Source organism: Wyeomyia smithii, chromosome 1 (genome assembly GCF_029784165.1).
Source record: "Wyeomyia smithii strain HCP4-BCI-WySm-NY-G18 chromosome 1, ASM2978416v1, whole genome shotgun sequence".
Classification (NCBI taxonomy): domain Eukaryota; kingdom Metazoa; phylum Arthropoda; class Insecta; order Diptera; family Culicidae; genus Wyeomyia; species Wyeomyia smithii.
The window spans coordinates 165,831,380-165,852,619 of record NC_073694.1 but is presented as its reverse complement, the minus strand read 5'-3'; the positions used below and the strand labels follow the sequence as shown (position 1 = coordinate 165,852,619).

The 21,240-nt window shown below is 36.1% G+C and overlaps 1 protein-coding gene across 5 annotated transcripts in view; it reads right to left on the bottom strand.

The window, feature by feature from the left end:
- Nucleotides 1-2,121: 2,121 nt before the first annotated feature.
- LOC129717741 (RNA-binding protein Pasilla) overlaps nucleotides 2,122-21,240 on the bottom strand; it is a 141,796-nt gene continuing 122,677 nt past the window's right edge. For 4 of the 5 annotated variants that reach the window (XM_055667863.1, XM_055667861.1, XM_055667860.1 and 1 more), the window contains one exon: nucleotides 2,122-8,995. In XM_055667863.1, coding sequence (XP_055523838.1) covers nucleotides 8,742-8,995 — 254 coding nt within the window. In that variant the 3' untranslated portion in view covers nucleotides 2,122-8,741. Of the gene's footprint in view, nucleotides 8,996-14,693; nucleotides 15,638-21,240 lie in introns of all 5 variants that reach the window. The other variant, XR_008726734.1, reaches the window with a different exon arrangement.

Sequence of the window (21,240 nt, the reverse complement as noted above, 5' to 3'; positions counted from 1 at the left end):
AAAGAGGAGTTGTATGTTCTCCCGAAAAGAGGTACAGTGGGTGCCCAGGACCCTCCCAGTTGGTCTCGAGGTACGATGTTGGCCTAACTAGCCAGTCGTCGTAGGTTCGAGTCTCGGCTCGGGAGAGTCTGTTCGTGTCAATAGTATTGTAGCGCTAACCCCGCAATTGTCCTGTACACTCAACAGTTGGCTGCGAAGTCTGTGTATAATAAACAAAAGGTCGTGTTCTGAATTGGAACGTAGCACCAAGGCTTTGCTTTGACAGGCAGCTGTGCGAAATTCACGTTCTTCTCACGTTGGCAGCAAGCCAAGTTCGGAATTGCGGATCATCTCGTACAAGAGTGAACAAGTGCTTTTATCGATCGATATTACGTTCGTTATCGCAAGAGCCACATTCCGTTTGCCCTGATACCCCCGTAATTCATTTGCGCTCGGCGCAAAATTACCCTCCAAGAAGAACTGCATTGATTCGGACGATCAGCCACGTTAGCGAGCACATGTGACAGAGCTCCGCCGGGGGGCTAAATCGGCGGAACCTATTCAGCCAGCTAGCCATTCCTGGCGTGCAAAGCCTCGGCATGACGGCCGTGTAAGGCGGTGATGGAAAGGATCGACAGTATTTTGGGTATTTTGTGCCTTTTACCGGGGCAGTTAGTGCCACCCTTGACGGTTCTACATCATGCATCAGGGTAGTCGGTGAGTTATCGGACACTTTCGTAATGTTAGATGGTTTGAATCAGGGTGATGAGCTGTCAAATTCAATGTTCAACATCGCATTGGAAGGTGATATACGAAGGGCTGGCGTGCAATGAAGTGGTACCATCATTACGAAGTCTCATGTCCTAGGTTTTGCGGACGATATCGACATTATTGATATAAACCGTAGACGGGGGAAGAGGCCTTTGGACCTCTCAGTAAGGGAGGTTGCGAGAATAGGACTTGTTATAAACTCTGCCAAAACGACGTACATGATGGCTGGCAGAGGGTGTGATAACACGTTGGATGTTGCGTGTTGCGTTGCGTTCGTGATGCGGCAGTGAGCTCTTAGTGTGTTTGAGCGTAGAATCTTGCGTTCAATCCTTGGGAGCAAACTAAAAAATGGTGTTTGGTGCAGACGTATAAAAAAATCCACTCTAGGATTTAGAAATTTTTGAGCTGGGAAACTTATTTCACTTGTTCTATTCCCATTTTAACTTAACTGTCAATTTCACTTCACGGCCGGAGCTAATTTTTGTTACCTCACTTCAGGTGAAATCGGGAATAGGTCTCAAAAAGTGAAGTGAGCGTGAGAGTGAAATATATTTCAACGTGAAGTGACTTCCGTACCATAGTCAAGCAGAAAAATCACGACAGGCTTCAGTAAGCTGAGCACGTAGCAAGAATGTCGGAAGAACGACCAGCAAAACTATATGGGTCGATAGGCCATACAGGAACGGAACGGATGGGTCGATAGGCCATACAGGAACGGATAAGGAACGGCTTACGCAGTATTTTACTCAGTTGCCAATATATAAAATACCGTTTCACATAGAAAAGTCTTGAATAAACATCAATCGAAAAAAATGAATCAACCAAAATTGTAGCCATTCAGGCGCTATATGGTTGCTGAAGAAAACCCCCTGTAAAACTGATGCAAACTAATTAACATAGGTTTGAGATTGATTGAAATAGTGTCCCTCAATTGGGAAGTTTAATTAATTATTGTTGAAGTTTGCTACATCAGTTTTAAAATCTGAAATAGACATTTTACAATGATATTTTTATACTGTATTTAACTGAAGTATTTGAAGATACGTTTGTTTTGATATTAAAAGTGTATCAAGCATTCAAGCATTCAAGTTGACTATGAATTTATTTTTTGAACTATAATTTTCTTCAAAAAAGAAGTACTTGAAACTCAGGTTTTAAAAATTCGTACGTATTTACCTTCTATACAGAACTATGCAATTCATGCCCTGGAAGAATTCTTGACACCTGCGTTAGAAAGAGATAGGTGTAAAACAATAAAATAAAGAAGATTCAAAGTTCTAAATTATAAAAAAATGCGTAATGGAAGTATTCCAAATGGAAAAACTCTTTCCAAGACCGTTTCCCAGTTTGATAGGAAAAACCACTTCATCGTTCTTTTCTCGAATATTTTGTTACCTCTTTATTTTTCAATATAATTTTATTTTTGATATTTAAATATTAAACATTATTTAACAAATCTCCTCCTTTTTTTCTCGCGCATTCTTTCTCTTACTTGTATTTTTTTTTACCTTACTTTCCTCCTCTACTGCTACTCTTTCCCGACATTGTCCCTCTATCTTGGCCCTTAAAATAGCTTCGAATTTCCAGTTCTGCTCCTGCTACTTGCTGCTTATCGTTTTGACTGTACGGCCAGTGGGACGGTTTCCCCGCCCGTCCTCTGCCAACCTTGTCCTCGTTCCTTTTCCTCTGCTTTTAGTTTTAATTTATCCTTTACGTTTACTATATTAAATTTATTATTAATTGAACTAATTTCCGCCGTAACGTTTTTTTTTCTCTTTCTCGCTCTGGTTTGTTGATTTTCACACGCACATTCACATTGGCCCTAAATCTAAGTGTACTTTTCAATAAGTTCTGTTTTTTTACTTCTTTCGTATCTCGTTATCTCTCTCTCTCTCGCTTGCTCTGCTGGTGCGCAGAATGCGGTAGCTATAGCAGAGCCTCCTGTCGCGGCCTACTCCTGCTTCTTTTCATTACCATGTGTAACTATACTGTATAAATATGAATTTTTTTTTGCTTTGTTTGCTGACGGATAGAATTTCATTATTTTTGTTGTTGTAATATTTAGACTTGCTGCTGCAATTTTTATGTTGTTTTGCTTAACTTCAGCTCGTTCCCGTGCGCGTGTGCCTTTCGGCGTGGTTGACTTTTTTTGAAGTTTTGTTTTGCGGGGTAGGGAGTTCGTGTGCTGCTCTCGTAGAAGCGCTAGGAGAAGGTTTCCCATGGGTCTACGATGATAAACTTTGTCTATTGGTTGGTGAAATGGCCGCTCGTGTTTTCTTGCAGATCAGGAAGATGTGCTCGAGTTGGTGATGCGGAAACGAAACTACACCTGTAGGTGATGATAATGATGATGATGATGATAATGGAGCCAGACGTTACCGGGGCTGTACAGAAGGAGGTGATTGATCAAACTTTCTACAGTTTATGGTGAAAGAACGATGAATGAACGTGGTTGTAGTGGCGATGGTGGTAGTGGTGGGAAATGTGATGAGCAGTGAAGAAAAACGAAAGAATTTGTGGCTTTTTATTGTTTTACCTACTGTATTTGAAAGTTTTTTTTCTTTGAACGGTAACTGTTTAAGAGTGTTATGATTAGATTTTGCTTTTATCAATAATCCATTCTTCTTGTTTGTTTAGAAACTACATTGTTTTTCTTTCACATCTTCATATTGTTTGCAGTATGCTAAAAATTTGATTTCTTCTTCACATTTCTTGTCTAACTGATTTCGACTGCATTCTAATTTTATTTCTAAGATAAACAACATTTTACTTCTCATTCCTAAAACATTTTCACTCTATCTATTTGTTTGTTATATATACTTCGACTTTATGAGGAAAATCAACATGAAAGGGATGTCAGGAAGAATTTTAATTGGTTTAATTAACTTTAGATAAGATGGTTTAAGATTTTTTTGCATTCACTTCATCAACATTTACTATGTATTTACGGTGAAATGACTCGACAAGGTCTGCTGGAAAAGTGGTGCACTGTATAAAGTTTCAAGTTTCGCTTACTGCTGCTATCATGTGGAAATTTATAAGAGTGTGTGTGTATGTATGTGTGTACGTGTACTAGCATAAGAACAACAGAGCATAATCCTGATGCGATTTGCAAATGTATTTCGCGTCACTTCAAAAATTCTGCTATATATATATTTGCCCGCTAGGAGGAACTTCAAAATTCCGATAATAATCTAAAAATGCTGGCAGGCCTCCCCCTCTCCCCTGATCACTCTTACCTATGTTTCGCTGCTTTGAATGTCTACGTGATAAACTGCCAGCATAAGCTACATTGCACCCACCGAGGGAGAAAGTAAGGAGGGCATTCTGTTTTCGCTAAGTATTGTCTAGTTTGTAATAAATACGATAATTGTTTGTTTTGTTCTGTTTGCAATCACTAAAACGAACTGTAACGCTGTGATGTCGAAGAAACGATAGGACAAACAGGTTTCGAAAAGCGGGGATTCAAATGGGTGTGAAACGCGAATGTGACTTGCAGCATTTTCGTACTTTCGTTTTAATTTTTTTTTGTAATCTAGCTTTTAAAATCATGTGTCCCTTCCGTCAATAATTTGTCTCCTTTCTTACATACAATATATAAATATACTTAGAAGATTTTTTCTTTTCGCACGTGTTTTTTTTTATAAAGAGGGATACAAAGAGTTGAAATTTGTGTAATAAATGAATTCTGCCCTTTAATCACTCTATAAAAATACAGTTTTTTATGCTGCTAATGCAGTTCATTTTAAATTTCTTATAGTTTGATTCAATTTACTAGCTTTGTTGTGATATAATTTTCCCGCGATTTGCTTCATTCTTTGTTTTTTTTTTGCGTGTAATTATTGTTACCTAAACTCGATTGGTTGATACTTCCTTCGCCCTACAATTTGGTAGTTCTGTGCGATGTCTGTTTATAAAATGAGAAAGTGGAAAGGTGCGATGCGAATCTGTTCGCGCTATTTTCGCTAGGGGTTAGCCTACGCGCAGGTTTCTCTTATTCTCGGTATTTATCTTCGTATATTAAACTTTATAAAACGACCTAATGCTTGTTTTGGGTAATGGTTACGCATGCATAGTTATTTTGTATTTATTTTATTTTTCAATGAATGAATGTACGATTTTTATCACTATATAAACGTGTAGGTACTTTAATTTCTATCAATTCGTAACTCAAAACTCGTTCTCTTCTACATTCCAAAATGTGAAGAAGTAAAGTGATGATGTGTGCGGATGTCGGGAGCATAGACGGATTCCGCTGGGTTTGACGAATCAGTCGATTTAAAAAAAAACGCTTTTTTGTATTTTGTTGTTCTTTTTCTAAAGTTATGTGCTTGATCAAACATTCTATCAACCTGGATAAGTATTATTTTTTCCAATGACTGTGAATCATCTGTTTTTTTTTTCGTTTTGTTTACTTTTTGCTTATTAACTCTATGGTGTGTACTTCATATTTCAACAAATAACAGCAATATAATTGTCTACCATCACAACGTTTTATTTTCTCTGTCTCAATTTGAATATAAACTGTTCTGGAATTTTATTTCGCTTCTCTTTCCATGTTTCATCAGAGGAGGGAAGAAAGCTGTTATAAGTCTGCTCTAGTTACTATTTCGTAGATAACTACACTGCAAATAACACACTACTACTAGCCACGTTACCTGTGCGCAGTGAAGATCGAACCGGCATTCGGCTTTACGTATTTATTTGAAAAGACTTTCACATACAACATGGTTACATTTCACCAGTATATTTGAACAATTGCACTACGGTTGATGGCACCAATTTACAGAGTCTTCAGACTATAGAGGCCACATAAAACGCTCAAGGCGTTTTGGTTTAAAATGACTGATTGTGAGCGTCGTGTTACTTCTATAGTCTTTTGTTCCTGTACACCAATTCGAATGATATTTACACAACACCCGAGTCACATATCACACACAAGTGCTGCCCGCGGGAAATAAATGCAGACGAAAAATACCAAAAAAAAAACTGATTCAGTTAATGCTTGATCAAGATGTCAACTTGGGAAAATTGTACACTTCTCAGTACTTATGTGTTGTTTTGTTAAAGCTCAAAGTTTCAAGGAAAGTGAAAATTGAAACAAGTGAAAAAGCACTAGCTTCTGCTAGCGAAATAGTTCGTGAACGCCACGTTCTGGAACACAGTTTGAAGATGTGTTAATTTGCACTAAACTATTTAAAAATAACAACACCGGTGGTAACCGGATGTATGTTATTGACTGAAGCTTGACACCTACATAGCCCTTTTTTTAAATTAACGGAGTTAAGCGAAATTTTACCTCGAAGAGTGACCAAGCGTCTCCATCAATGGGGCTTCGCTGTCATTTACCGTTGCTTTCTCATTTGACACGATTTCATCACAGCTGTGTATCTCCTCTAGATGACTGGACTGACTTCTAATCCTGTACAAAAGTCAGTATCAATTTCACTTTACCCCTACTACTAAGAGTTTCCGCCATAGTTGAACAAACCTTTAGGATAACCAGGAGCGGCATCAAACTCGCGGCGAGGTTTCTGCGCCAGCGCGCAGCCTAGGTACAGGATTCTTTTTTTTTCTCTTTCCCAAGCGTCCCAACAACGACACGGTCTTTCGGCGGTGAAGATGATGATGGTAGTTAGTAGTGCGGATGAACGCGGATTAGTAGTGTGAAATCTGAGTAAATAATGGCCTAACAACAATAAAAATGCGGTTTCCTCAACCCTCCTCCTCCCTACCAATGCACTTTTTGGCGAACTCCTGACACTTCCTTGCTGTGATGATTCTCTTATTTCTTTCCTCTTATTTTGTTCAACATAATGTGTGTAACATTGTACTATCTGTTTTGCTAGTAGGCTTCCAGTTATGTTTTTTTTCTCTCTCTTTTATCTCTTCCATGACTTCGGGAAACAAACCATCAATTGTCATGAAGCATATCGAATTATTTACAAGACTCGATTTTCCAGTGTGTGAGATGGCGAACGCTACTCTCTACTATATGAGTGGTAATGTTAATGGTGACTAATGATGTTACAGAATGAATGAAGCAAGCAAATGTTTGAAAACTAAAAACTAAAATAATCGCAAGCTTAGCGGTGTCGCTTTTTTGTTTTGTAATTGGTAATTCGTTTTATCCCGTATATTTTCCATTAATTCAATCTTGCTGCTGTTTTACTCTTTACAAAGGGCTTGGTTGCTGACAACTTTAGAAGGTCCGCTGCGGTTCTCCTTTCATCTATATTCTTTCCATATAGTATATCACTATTGTATAGTTATACATTTTCTTCTCTTTTCGCGTAAACTTAACTAGATTATTAACGGTTAATGGTAATTGGCTATAAATAGTGTTTTTTTCCTTTCTTTCTGTTTTGTTTGTTTATCTGTTTATCGTAATGACTTGGAAAACAAGGAAAAGTGCTTCGGAAACAGAGATGTACATATCGTATGCCTTTTCTGGGGCTGTGAGAATTTCTTGTAATGTGACGTACAAGTACCATTAACAGTTGCGGTTGTGTTGTTTTTGAAAGTGATGTGAAAGTTATAAATAGCACGATCGAGGAAAAAAATGTGACATATAACAGATAACTGTGATGACATTGTTTATATATGCGTGCGTGTGTGTTTGTTTGAATGTTGTATAAATGTTTTTCGCTTGCCATGCTGCGTCGCTGTCGTTAAAATCTACTAACATTGTGTAGTTTGTAACATGGTTTTATGAAGAAAAACGTCTTTTTGGTTTAACTTTAACAGATTGCAATTAAACATTAAAAACAAGTTAAAATTTGCACATGCCTTTGCCTTGTTTTTCGCCTTCATTTACTTGTTGTCTAATAGTGGATTAATATTAATTAAAAGGGAAAGATTGACCTGGCGCCAACATAACGTATATATTAACAAATCTTTGTTTGCCACTATTAAAAAAAAAAACAAGTATAACATTTTTTCCTTTAGGTTAAATATAATGTTTCTCTTTCGCGAACTAAAGTCATTAACTGTTAACTAGTAAAATGTGGTTAGACTTTACCCTTTCGCAATTACCTAGTTGTTTCCTACATCTGCTATTTACTATGACTTCGTTACAACATGTATTCTATATGCACTTTTCCACAATGGTTGTGTTTACTGTGTTCGTGTGTGTGTCTGATTTACGTGTATGTGTGCCAATATTTAACAATGCATTTTCAAGATTCAACAAAACGAAATGGGTGATGAGCACGGCGCGCATGGATCTCCTCGTTTCTAGTTGTCACCCGTGTAAGCGGCTGAAACAAGGGAAATCTGGAAAACTGCACGCTATGTGTGTGTGTCTGCATAAGTGTGTGTATTTGAGTAAGGAGGCTCTTTTCGATTTTAGATTACATTCACTAATAGCTAAAAAATCTTTAGGCCTGGCCCGTATTATGAAATATGAATATGTATATAAAAACCTAAGAACATCTCTCAAAATACGCAAAAATAATAAAATCAAATGACAAAAATTGCAAATAAGAACTCCCGAAGAAACAAAGAACCGTAGGATTCGAGCAGACACGGAACAAACTACTAGTACGTAAATGGTGTGTTAACATGCGGTCTGATCTATTCGCCTGTATGTGTTTTTTTTAAACGTGAATGTATGCTATGATCTTCGATTTATCTACAACGTATCGCATGTGTGTGTGTGCGTGCGTGATTGCATGTGTTGTTTTTCCCGCCTGCCTACCATATATCATATATCTGGTTTTAATCTTGGATTGACTGCTAAAATAACAATTATTTTTTCATAATTATTATTATTATTATGCTTTCGCTTCCGCAGGGGTTCGTTTAACCTTCTGCTCCGTCGTCCTAACCGTCCTGAACTTACCGGTACGTGCGAAAGCATGCGAACAAACGCTACTCACACACGAACACGTTCAATGTTACATTTTGTTTGTAGTAAGGTTATTTGTTTGTGTGAAAGTGTGTCTGTAATTCTGTATGTGTGACGGTGTGGTTTTGAAGGTAGAAAGGATTCACTGCGTAACGGCCGCCACAGAAGTATTGGTGGTTTTGCCTGCCGCTCCGGCGGTGGTCTGGCAGGCGCGCTTCGCTTCCTCCTCCTGGATCCGCTGCTCGATCAGATAGTGAGCGACGTTGATGGCGTTAGGGCCACCGGTAATGGTGACGATTCGGTTGCGGGTACCGGGGGCGAAGATGCCCTTCTTGGAAATCTGAATATTTGCCCCGGACAGGTGCTGGATCTCGACTAGGCTACGGCCGGCAGGACCTGCAAAATAAGGGGTGGAAGAGAAACCGTGGTTAGTATTTTCAGATTGAAGTGATTTAGGACATCTAGAACTAGATACTAATATAGATAGGAGAAACCGTTTTCCCCAACACCGTTGTTAGTGTACTGTCACCAGGTTTTTAATTGTAAGTTATAAGGAGATTCATTAACATTACATATTTGGTTAGTAAAAGCGAGCAATAGTTTGAAGGGAGGTGAATCAGTGTTTTTTAAAGGAAAATTTCAATTACGTAAAAGTCTGTTATCAATGGATACGAATCTGAAAAATTACGAACACAGAAGACTCTGCACAGTGGGGCCGTTTTGAAAAAAGACTGTCAGAAGTCTTTTCTCACTTTTCCTTACATTTCAGAGGTTTGGGGTCTTTGGAAGAGTTGTTCATACTGATTAGATTTATCTGACACTTTTATTTAATTGCTGATTAAGCTAGTACAGTGCCGTGTAGGTTTTATTATGATCAAAAAATCTTTTTCCGGAGAATCCGGAGGCGAGACTGAGGAGTCGAGGAAATGATAGAGTACTCAGTATTCTTTGTTGAATAGCATTGGAATCTAGCAAAAATTACTGATTTTTATCATTTCACTAAGACTTCAGTTTTGCTGGATTCACATGAGGAGGTTTTTTTGATCGTGATGCAATCGAAAAAGCACTGTATTTCATTTAAAATAATTAACTTTTTTTATTTCACGAGATATTCAATTCTTGTCTTTTGCATAGTTGTAGAGCTATCGATTTCATGAAACTTTGCTGAAGACATGAAATTCCTAGGTCTTTTCTCTGAAGAGATATAACTGTTTTTCTTAAAAGACTACCTTAGAACTAGTTTTTTTTTTTCACTTAAATTATATCTTAACTACTTCTGATTAACTTGAGATGTTCTAGAAAGTTTTAAATAATAACGAAATACAAATCTGTGAAAGTGAAAAAAACTAGTTTCAAGGCAGTCTTTTAAGAAAAAACAGCTATATCTCGTCAAAGATAAGACCTAGAAATTCCGTGTCTTCGGCAAAGTTTCATGAAGTCAATGGCTCTACAACTCTGCCGAAGACAGAAATTGAATCGAACAGATTTTTCCAGTTTGAGCTCCAGGGTCATTGTTTCACTTTTCTCGACCACTGTTATACTTCTTCGTGATTCTGCCTTCTGTATCTACCGAGAAAAATTTCAATATTATGTGCATCCCAAAAATTTATGTTCGAACATTTTTCGTTTTGTGCTTTCCGTATTTTCTTCGAATGGTGCATTGCGTAATTCTAACGCTCATACTCTTCAAGATTCCGGAGTTGTTTTTTAAACTCTACCTTTTTCTGTATGGACCTATCACTAACCAAAATTTTGATATTTTTCGGTTGTTTGCCTTTCGCACATCATACTATGCGCTGCTCTACTATACCGATCCCGTTTCTCCTGCTAGTTTCTATTTTTTTTTCAAACCAATAGCTTGCCTGCCTTTTTCATGTTTCATTTAATTCTGTCTTTCATACCTTTCGTCATGTTGCCTCGTTTAAAACACGGCTCGTGTGAGGTTTTATATCAAATCAGCTACAAAATCTGTCGATAAAGAAGTTACATAAATCCAAACCTAAGTAATTATGCTTATTGGTGCCTAGTGGTAGTCTATCCTAATGAAGACTCAGTTGTATCGGAGAGACTTTCTGATAATGTTTCGGAATCCAAAAGAAAAAGTTTCTGGATTGATTAACAGTCTTTATCGAGCACATCTATGTAGCTTAAATAGCAAATCGAGTTGTCCGGTATTTTTTTTTTTTTTTTTTGGAATCATCTTTAGTAAAATATTTCAACATCAACAACTAAGCAAAGTATCATTGAGGAATGCAAGTTTCTTAAGTACACAAAACATTTCATTCTTCATATCGGTTTTGAGTGCACTGGTCGACAATATTGCCCTGTAAAGATTATAACGTTTTACCCATTCCTGCGAATTTCGGAGCCCCTAGCGTAGGCAGAAGTGCGTCAGAGTGTCGCATAGTAATTGCATGCCGAGTTCGACGCTTTAACCACAGAAAGACGTTCAAGCACGAGCAACATTGGTCGAAAATTCTGTGTAAATTTTCAAAAGAAATGTGTTATATATAACTTGTACGCTAGCGCCGCATGGTGGCCTTATTGCTACAATAAATATTTTTTTTAGCAGGTTTACGAGACTGGTGTCACTGCATAGTGTTTTATTTTGCGGATTTCGTGGTCTAAATAAATTAATTTTTAAATTTTGATTTTAGTAACTTTTATTGCGCTCCTCCTCCTCCATAATGGACGATTCAGTGATAAGTTCACTAGAAACAATATTTATTAATATTTTTTGGAACAGTGAGATAGAAAGCCAGTGTCTTCGAAAACGTTTCGGAAAATGTTTCTGCTAGCAACTTTGTCGAAGGTGTCGAGTTTCTATCTTTAATGTTAAAAAAGATAGAAAAAGTTTTATATTCAAAATTCACTCAAATCATATTTTTCAATATGACTTTTTTCCTGGTTTTTCTACATATTTTATATCTTCTACAAAATTATTAACCAAACAGAAATACATACATTTGATCAAGCTATAGTTCCAAATAAAAAAGTTATTCGACCATTAACGGTTTTTCAAGGGTTAGTTTAACGTTAAATTACTCATCCGTATGCAAAAATACGCAGATAACTATCCGATATTCTGAATGCACGTTTATCTTACTTTCAAAAGAATGTAAAATCATTTGCCTAATAGAGTCTTTTCGATTGTTCTAATGAAAACAAATTTTTGCATGAAAACTCATACTTTTTCAAATAACTTTATTATTTCTAAATATAGAGTTACGAAAATCACACAATTTTGTAGAAGGTCATAAAATTATAGAAAATCATGGGAAAGATTTATAAAAAAATATGAATTTTTAGTCAGAGTTTGTAACTCAGCTTGGAAGTCTGTCTGCGCTTTAACGTTATGTTTACGAGAAAACTCATTTATGTCTCTGAAAAAGTTACCTGTTCTAGGAGCATCAAAATTCACAAGAATGATCGAAAAGCAATAACCGTTTATTTGTTTTCCAGTTTGAGCGAAGCCTGTGTTTACCAGTGTTATTTATCATGAACGATAAATTCCGAGGAGCAGAAAGTTAAATAAGTATCAAAATGATAAGATGGCATACAGTTCTCCCAAGCAGTTCGATTTAAATCGATTTTAAGGAAGACCGTATCCAGCGAATCGTTCCAGTACAACACAAGATCAACTGTAAGAATCATGAAGAATAACGTTTTCTCTTCTCAGTTTCGACTCTTTTATAAAAGCTTCTATATTTTTAACCAAAAACTCATTTTTTATTGTTCAGAGGTGGAAAAACTGTGTAATGAAAGATGAATCGATGAGTTTGCCACAAGCAGGTCTACCAGCATTAGGGTGACAATGGCTGTAAAGAAAAAATGTCGTGATCGAATTTCAAAAACCGATCATATACATTTCGTTTATTGACCGAAAAAAATGCAGAATTTTAGCTCAATCGGACATGGTTCAAGGGTGCCTCAAAGCGCTCAAAGATGTGATTTTTTGACCTTTGAAAATCCACCATGAAATTGGGAAAACCGAAAATTTTTTTTTGATGCCAAATGACTCAAAAATGCTTAAAACGTCGAGATCTGGTGCTATCTTAGAAAAGAATTTTTGACCGGAAATCGTCTTTCTGATATTTTTCTTTTATTTTTGTTGTTTTTGGCATCACCCTAGTAAAAAATGAACCACCCAAACTCAAGATGCCTAATAAACATTAGAGTTATTCACATGTGGTTTGGAGCGAGTTATGAATCATTTTAATAATCAATGTCGAAAATATCCCATATTAGGCTTTTGCTTGCTAGAAAAAAGTTCCAGAAAGACGATTTTCGACTTAAAATTTTTTTCCGGGATAACCAGGCTTCTTCCGTTCTCTTGATTTTTGCTCAAATTTCCTTCTCTACCTGCCAAACCCCTTGGAGAATTAGACTTTCTCTCACATCCACATTTAGGCGTAGAGTATTTCAGTCGCAGAGTTCCTTTTCACTCTTAATCATCGCGTGTTAGGGGTAAACATTTTTTTGCTCTCTCAATTCAAGAGGGAGTAGTTTTCGTTAGCTTCTCCTTTACTAGAAGAGAAATTGGTCAAATATCAAAACATTTAGGTTCACATTGAAGCCACATCCTAATTGTTTTCGAATTTATTATTATAGGAAGATTCACAACTCACCATGGGTGCGTGTTCTACAGAAAGTTCGATTTTATACTGTTTTTGCCGCACCTCAGAGCGATGAGAACGGTAACGCAATGCTCAGTTGATCAGCTAGCAATCTATTTCATTTTTCTTGCGTGCGCGGATGAGCAATTTACAAGAGTTTCACTGGGTTTTTGCTCTGTCAAATAAGGAGCGTTTTTTCGTTCTCTTTAAGATGAAGATGAGCAAAACAAAGCCTGGGAATAACACAAGATCTCAACCCCCCGGGTTGGATTTTCAAGGATAAAAAAGTCACAACTTAGAGCTGTTTGATCCTCTTTTTTTGGCCAATAAACAAAATATACATGATCGGTTTTCAAAATTTGACAGGATCCTTTTCGGTGCCTCCCTAAGGGAACATACTCAAATGTCGTAGCATTCATGAGGGGAGGTGGGCATGATAGGTTTTGTGACAAGGTGTGATGAGGAAGGGGGGGGGGGGGGGGTGGATCGAAATCGATGTAGTATTTTTTTAGACCAGTTTTTTGCAGTAAATATGTTCACTAAAAATACACTAAAACATCGCAAAAAGTTTTGCAGCGGGAGCTGTCGAAATTTTTTTAACTTTCACATTCATCTTCTGAGGGCAAACAATCGCTTGCATACTCGTTTGTTTTTAAAGCTGGTAAGTACAGCGATTTTTTTTAACAAAGACAAATTCTGCAAAGTAGATAGCAATTATATAGAGCGCAGTCAACATCATATGAAATGCTGCCACAAATGTATGAGAAATAAATAAATAGAATTTGACATGGTGAGTTATTTTTTCAAACAGTATTTTTTATAATTGTTACAGCTTGTTTTTTTTTGTACGTTTTCATTAGAACGAAGGTGGAATCATCTAATGCTACGCTTAGGGAAGGGGAGGGGGTTTAATTTGGTACCAAATGTTACGATGGGGAAGGGGAGGGGTGTGAAAATTAGGAAAAAAATACTACGTCATTTAAGTATGCTCCCCAACTACCCTTCACACACATATATCTAAACTGTCTCACGCGCACATATCCATACAATCACAGACAACCGAATGGTGTCCCGTTCCCATTCGTCATTCACCTCAGCCTATTTCCACAGCACTGTTAGTAGAAAGTTGGAGCAAAATAAACAATCACAAGCGTAATTTCCTCATGCACATGCACATATAAGCCTTTGTCACCATCATTAATCTAAGCAAGCGCATCACCGAGCAAGTGATAATTTTGATCGACTGTTTTCCATCAAAATGGCGACCAGCTCGCTGCTGGTAACGTAAATCTATTAGTATACGTGCTCATATATTGCTCTAAGCCAACCCAACACCTGTTAGTAGGCAACCGTTAGTAACCAAAAGCGACACCTACTGTTGCTTCTATGCATAAAATTTTCGTAGATGGTAGGTATTTAAGATTAGTAACCTTATGTTATGGTAAAGGTAAAAATAAACAAAAAAAAGGTATATATACTTGAATCAACAACAAGAAAGCGGCCAGATTCGTTCTCTCCCCCTCTCTTGCATTTGTCTCGCGCGCTCGTGTGAGGAGTGTCTGACGATCATCGCTTTCTCAGTTTGCTGTTTTGATCTCAGACTGATTGCGTTTTTTTTTCTAAAGGAAGTGTTATTGAACTTGCAGCTCGATCATCACCAACCATCATCATCATCACTGTCGTTGTTTTCACGAGCGTTATCATCATCATCATCATCATCATTATCAAATTCACAGTTCGATGTAACTAACACACGATTTTGATAACTCTACTCTACTTACTACCGGTAATCACATGCTCGGAAAAAGTCCTACCTGTTTGTACTATCTAGATTGAATGGCTATTCTTGATTCTCTTCCTTAGTTATAAATTGCTTTGTGTTAGCTACGTGTGTCTTTTGTTATGTCTTAATCACTTTCCAGTGGAGATATGTTTTGTAAAGTATAGCGTGTCTTTTGTTTTTTTCCTCGATAGTAGGTTAGTGTTTACTAGTGGCGTGTATGGCATCATTTAAAGTTAGTGTTTTGTCTTTAAAATCCGTATGGTTTCACTTAAGAGTGCATAACTTAAAAAAAAAAGAACTTTTGTAAATATAGTGGATTATTTTGTATCCTATCTTTGTTCCTAAGTGAACTAGAATTGTCTACTAGCTATAACGACTGGCAATATTTTGTCACTAGAATCGTTTCATGGGTAACTTGGCGCGTTAACCAGGAAGCAAAGCGGAAAGCTCCCCAGGTTGCGCTAATTTCTCCGTTTCTAATCCTATTGTTTAAACTGAACTTTTAGTGTAAATGGTTTTAGTTTTTTTTTCCATTCGTGCCGTTTCAAAAGTGATGATCGGCTGCGTTTTCTACAGGTGCATTCATGGGAAATGCATACTGCAGAAACGGCGAATAGATGGAGTATAGGTAGGGATTACCTGCAAGTACACAGAATTGGTTTTGGGAGAGCGAGCGGAAACGTCAGTTGGGGGGTCAGTAACGGATGTAAAATTCAACGGAAACAACGGAAAATGGAGCACAAATAAAACTTGATGGTTGTGAGGGCGAAGTGAGCGGGGTTTTTGTTTTGTGCGACACGCGAGGTGAAATGACACGAAAAAAGTGTAGAACTATTTTACAGAAAGGTGTTTTTTTAATGCTCGTGATGGGATGCTTGTTCATGATACGAACGGTATGAAACATTTTTTTATGGATTACTAGGGGTTAGCTCAGGTGCCATTTTACCAATATTCAATTTTAAATCGCAAGAAAATACCAATATTCAATTTTAAATCGCATAAAAACTGAAAGATAAACATCAAACCTAAAACCTTTACTATTACTCTAGTGCTGATCTTGTTGTCTATTTACTTTAACATATTTTCTTTACAACAGAACTGAGTTGTACAACTAAACATGGAAATTTCTGAACACTAAAACGTCTCACACAATAGGAAGCCAATGCAGAGTAATTGTTATCTTACCATTTGCAATTATAAACGTATTCCGATTATGTTATTTATTATGCTGGGGTGGTTATCTTCAAGCATAAAGCGTATCTGCTTCGAAACATTTCGAATTAAGTTTTGCAAACTTTGAATAGCACCAAAAAACATTTTTGGCTGTGACGTAATGATGTACCGCAAGGAAGCAACCTTAGATCGCTATTCTAAGATTTCAATCCACCTCCCCGCCTTTCGAAGCGTTTATCAGTGTTGTTGGAGAGGAGTTTTTTTCTGGCGTGTTTTATAAATAATGATGTTATTGAATTGTACTCCATTTTTTCCATTTGCATTTTTCGGCAAATGTAGCTGAGTTTATTTTAAATTTGAAAGTTTCATCGTGTTTCTCGGAAAATTTTACATAAGAAACACTTATCACCCCGTGGTAATATGAGCCAATCTCGAAATATAGCATTTTTACAAAAATGGTTTTAAATTTCGTAATTAGTTTTTCGTAAAAATGCTATATCTCGAAATTGGCTCATATTACCACGGGGTGATAAGTGTTTCTTACGTAAATTTTTCTGAGAAACACGATGAAACTTTCAAATTTAAAAAAAAAACTCAGCTACATTTGCCGAAAAATGCAAATTTAGTTTTAAAATAGAAAAATAATCTATCCGGCAACACTCCCGGTCAAAAATAATATTTTCTCTGGATTCCTTGGTTTATTTTCTTCAAAATTCACTCATCACTATTTTTCGGGTGTCTTACGGCTATAAACTATAAAATAAATTAATTACGAAATTTACAACCATTTTCGTAAAAATGTTATATCTCGAGATTGTCTCATATTACCTCGGGATGATAGTTGTTTCTTACGTGACATTTTCCAAGGAACACGATGAAATTATCAAATTTAAAATAAAAATGGCTGCATTGGCCGAAAAATGTAAATTTAGTTTTCAAATACAAAAATAATCTATCTGGCAACACTTCCAATCAAAAATTATATTTTTTTTGGATTCCTTGGTTTATTTTCTTTAAAAATCATCTATCAGTATTTCGAGGACGTCCTACATCTATGAATTGTAAGAAAAAGAAAAACGGAATTTTGAACAAAAATTGCCTGACTTTGTCACAAAGAGGGGGGTCCCACAGAGCGGGGGGTATTCCAATCGATACCAAAATTGGGATTTTTTCATAGTGAACCTAGATGAATATTCCCCCAGCTTTGAGCCAAATCCGTGATGATCGTGTCCAAGTGGCATGTACACTTCGTATGGAATGACCCAATGTATTTTTGTTTCTTTTTCCCGAATCAACATAAATTGTCTATTCATTGATAATAACGGCATATATTCTAAAATATGCATTATTCAGATTGATAAAACAGAAAATCTTATGTGTCTTAACCATGCGATTGATTTTTTACTTTATTAGATTTACTGATACTAAGCTTATTTGATACCGCGTAAAAATAATCTTCCTAATCGCGTAAAAATAATCCGCGTTATTTAAAAGAAAATCGCGTAAAAATAATCCGCGCTATTGTAAAAAATCGCATTAAAAAAGTCGCGTATTAAAAAACCGCATAAAAATAACCCGTGTAAAAAAAGCCCCCAGTGTAGTTAACAAAATCATAAGTAAAAATATTCAACAAAATAAGTTCCACAATATTGTGTGAATTCTGCACATTTTACTTTAATTTAAATTTCCTTTGTGACATGCACATATCTCTCTACCACAGACGTCAAAGACTACAACGATTCGGGTGAGATATGAACCTTCCATTTTATTGTTTTTCTAGTTATGCCTGGCTGTCATCATCTAATCTAAATACACTTTCGAATCGATTACACAGTGCAACAAAAAATGACTTTTTTCTGCCTTGGTTTCTATATATTTTTTTGTGTATTTTGATACAAAACCAAATTTCCCCGAGTTTGAACATATTTCAACTTAAGAAGCAACAATGGCGCCATTTTAAATTTTTGAGAAATCGGAAATTTTCGATGTTTTTTCGACGCCATTTTGTTTTAAGACCAAATATCAACATTCTAAGAGTTTTTCACATATTAGCATCTTCTTACCCATCTTTTTGAACAAATAGATCTTAAATCGGATAAAAACTGAGCTCAAAACGATGATTCTACGAAACCGGTTTTGGCATGGTTTTAGTATATTTCACAAAGCGAAATAATATCGAGTACTTACGAGCATCAATGGTAATGCGCTAATATCTAAAAAAGGTAGTCAAGTTATGTCTTATATCGAGTAAAAAAGTCTCAGGAATCGATTGGTAGGTGTCTGATCGACGTAAAATGTCAGCATCATATCAACTTTGCCCCAATTCTCCTACAATACTAAAATAGGTTTCTCGACGTTAGATTAACTTATTTGAAATCTGTTCAATGTAATATCGAGAGTGTAAGCGATACTCAAAGATACAATAACAATTTGTCTTTACATGATCGTCCTCCTTTTGCGGGAAGAGGTTGCATTTTTGGCCAGGACCGGTCAAAACATAAAAATCTCGCTTCAGCTATGAGACAGAATCATCGCGTCTTCGATAAAGTTAAATGCGACCCCCTCCCCGCAAAAAGAGAAGGATTATGTGAAGACAAATTGTTATTGTATCTTCAAGTATCACTTACACTCTTGATATTACATTAAACTGATTTCAAATAAGTTAATTTAAAGTCATTTAGTATTGTAGGGGAATTGGGGCAAAATGGACATGTTGCTGACATTTAACGTAGATCAGACACCTACCAATCGATTTCTGAGACTCTTTTACTCAATATAAGATATAATTTGTCTACCACTTTTAGATATTAGGGGCTATCCACATACCACGTGGACCGCTTTGGGGGGGCGGGGGGTGTTTGGCTAATGTCCACGGTCCATATATTTTTTTTTATAATTCATATGGACAGTTGTCCACGGAGGGGGAGGGGGGTGCTTCAAAATCGTCAAAAATCTGTCCATGTGGTATGTGGATGGCCCCTTAGGGTATTACCATTAATGTCCAGACATACTCGATAATATTTTGCTTTGTAAAATATACTAAAACCATTCCAAAACCGGTTTCGTAGAATCACCATTTTGAGCAATCAATATTTCACAGTCAAATCTAAAACGATCACGATTTTTCGAGTTTAGACCACTGTGCCACAGTACGAACGCCTCACACTAGGGTCAAACCGAAAAACGGACAGCAAATTTATTTTTTCAAGTCTCAGGTTATCCACATTTTCAAGAAAGTTGCTTCCTTTACTGCTGTCCGTCATATGCTTTATTGGAATTAGTTACAATTTTCACCGGATAAAGGCGCCACATTTAACTTTTGAACGTGACTTGCTAGACAAATATTTTTTTCTGCAAAGTTGTGTAGAATTTTATTTTAAAACTGTTTGCCGAACATCCAAACCTCTACAAATTGAGATTTCAGAGCTACAAGACTTTTCTAAAAAAAATTTTTAAAACCAGTTTTCGATTCATATATTCAACTCTGATGTCTAAAACATGCCTGTTTAAAATGTAGAATAACGCTGTAAATCTAAATGAACAATTTCTGGTGATATAAAGCGATTATAGAAAAAATATCAAAAATTAGGGTGGCTCAAATTTTTGATGAAATCAAGTATCTAACTTTTATATCTTTGTAGACGGAAGAAAAAGTAGTTCTACAATATTATAGCTTCGTTAATTTTAAGCAACTTTGCAGAAAAAAGTCTCCCCAGCTGGTCTCGAGGTAAGATGCTGGCCTAACAAGCCAGTCGTCGTAGGTTCGAGTCTTGACTCGGCAGAGACTGTTAGTGTCAGTAGGATCGTAGCGCTAGCTCAGCAATTGTAACGGTTGGCTGCGAAGTTTGTGTATTATAGTAAACAGAAGGTCAAGTTCCGAATCGGAATGTAGCACCAAAGCTTTGCTGTGCTTTGCAGAAAAAAAGTTTTTCTTTATTATTGAAAATAACCGATTCAGATTGAAAAGATGTATTTTTAGCTCTTACTTTTTTATTTCAATTCTCACTTCAAAACTGTGTCAAATGTGCCGTTCAAATTAAGACCAAGAGATCTTGGTCTTAATTTGAACGGCACATTTGACATTATGGAAACATTTTGAAAAATATGTTATTTTTTATATTTGAGTAAATTCAATTTGAAAACATGACAAAAATTGTATGATTGAATGATTTTAAAAATTTTGCATGTAAAAGCACACAAATTTGTTTTTTTTTTGTATTTTCTTTCAAAACTAGAAAAAAAAACCTTCAATTTGATCATAAAATATCCAAAATCGATCAACTGGTTCAAAAGTTATGAATTTTCGAAAATAAAATACATCGAATAAAACCGTATTTCGGAATTGGTCACGCAAAGTGCTTCATTTGTGCGCAAAATTGCAGGGACGGATCTTCGTCAAAAATAATCAAACCCGTATTTTTTCGCTGGGTTGGCTCCGAAAGAAAGTGACGTTTTTTTTCAAATTGAATTTACTCAAACATAAAAAATAACATGTTTTTAAAATTTCTCCATAGTTAATTTTGCCTTTCGAATTGAGGTCAAGAGATATTTTTTACGCAAAAAGATTGACAAACAAATAAAAAAGGCATATTTGATGATGAAAAACATTAATAACTTTGAGTAGAATCGAAAAGTTTACGATGTCAGCATTGCAAATTGTTTCTTCTAAAAAGCTCTAAAACTCGTTCGAAGACAGTTTTAATGTGTATGTTGAAATAAAAAAATTTGAGCGAAAAATGTGTGTTTTTTTCTAAATCAGTTCCTCTATTAAGATAGAGAAAAACTTTTCTCTACAAAGCTACTTCGATTTACCAGGGCTCTAACATTGTAGAACAACCTTTTCTTTCATCTACAAGGGTAAAACAGTTAGATACTTGATTTTATCGAATATTTGAGTCACCCTAACTTTCGATAATTTTTCAATAAGCGATTCATCATATGTAATAATTTTGTAGAAGAAAGTTTTCCTCTAAAATATTAATATAGAGCTATAGACTCAAATTTCCCCTTAAATTCGGTTCCTAGTCCATTGTGCACTGTGAAGTTCCTGTCGCGCGTGTATAAAAATA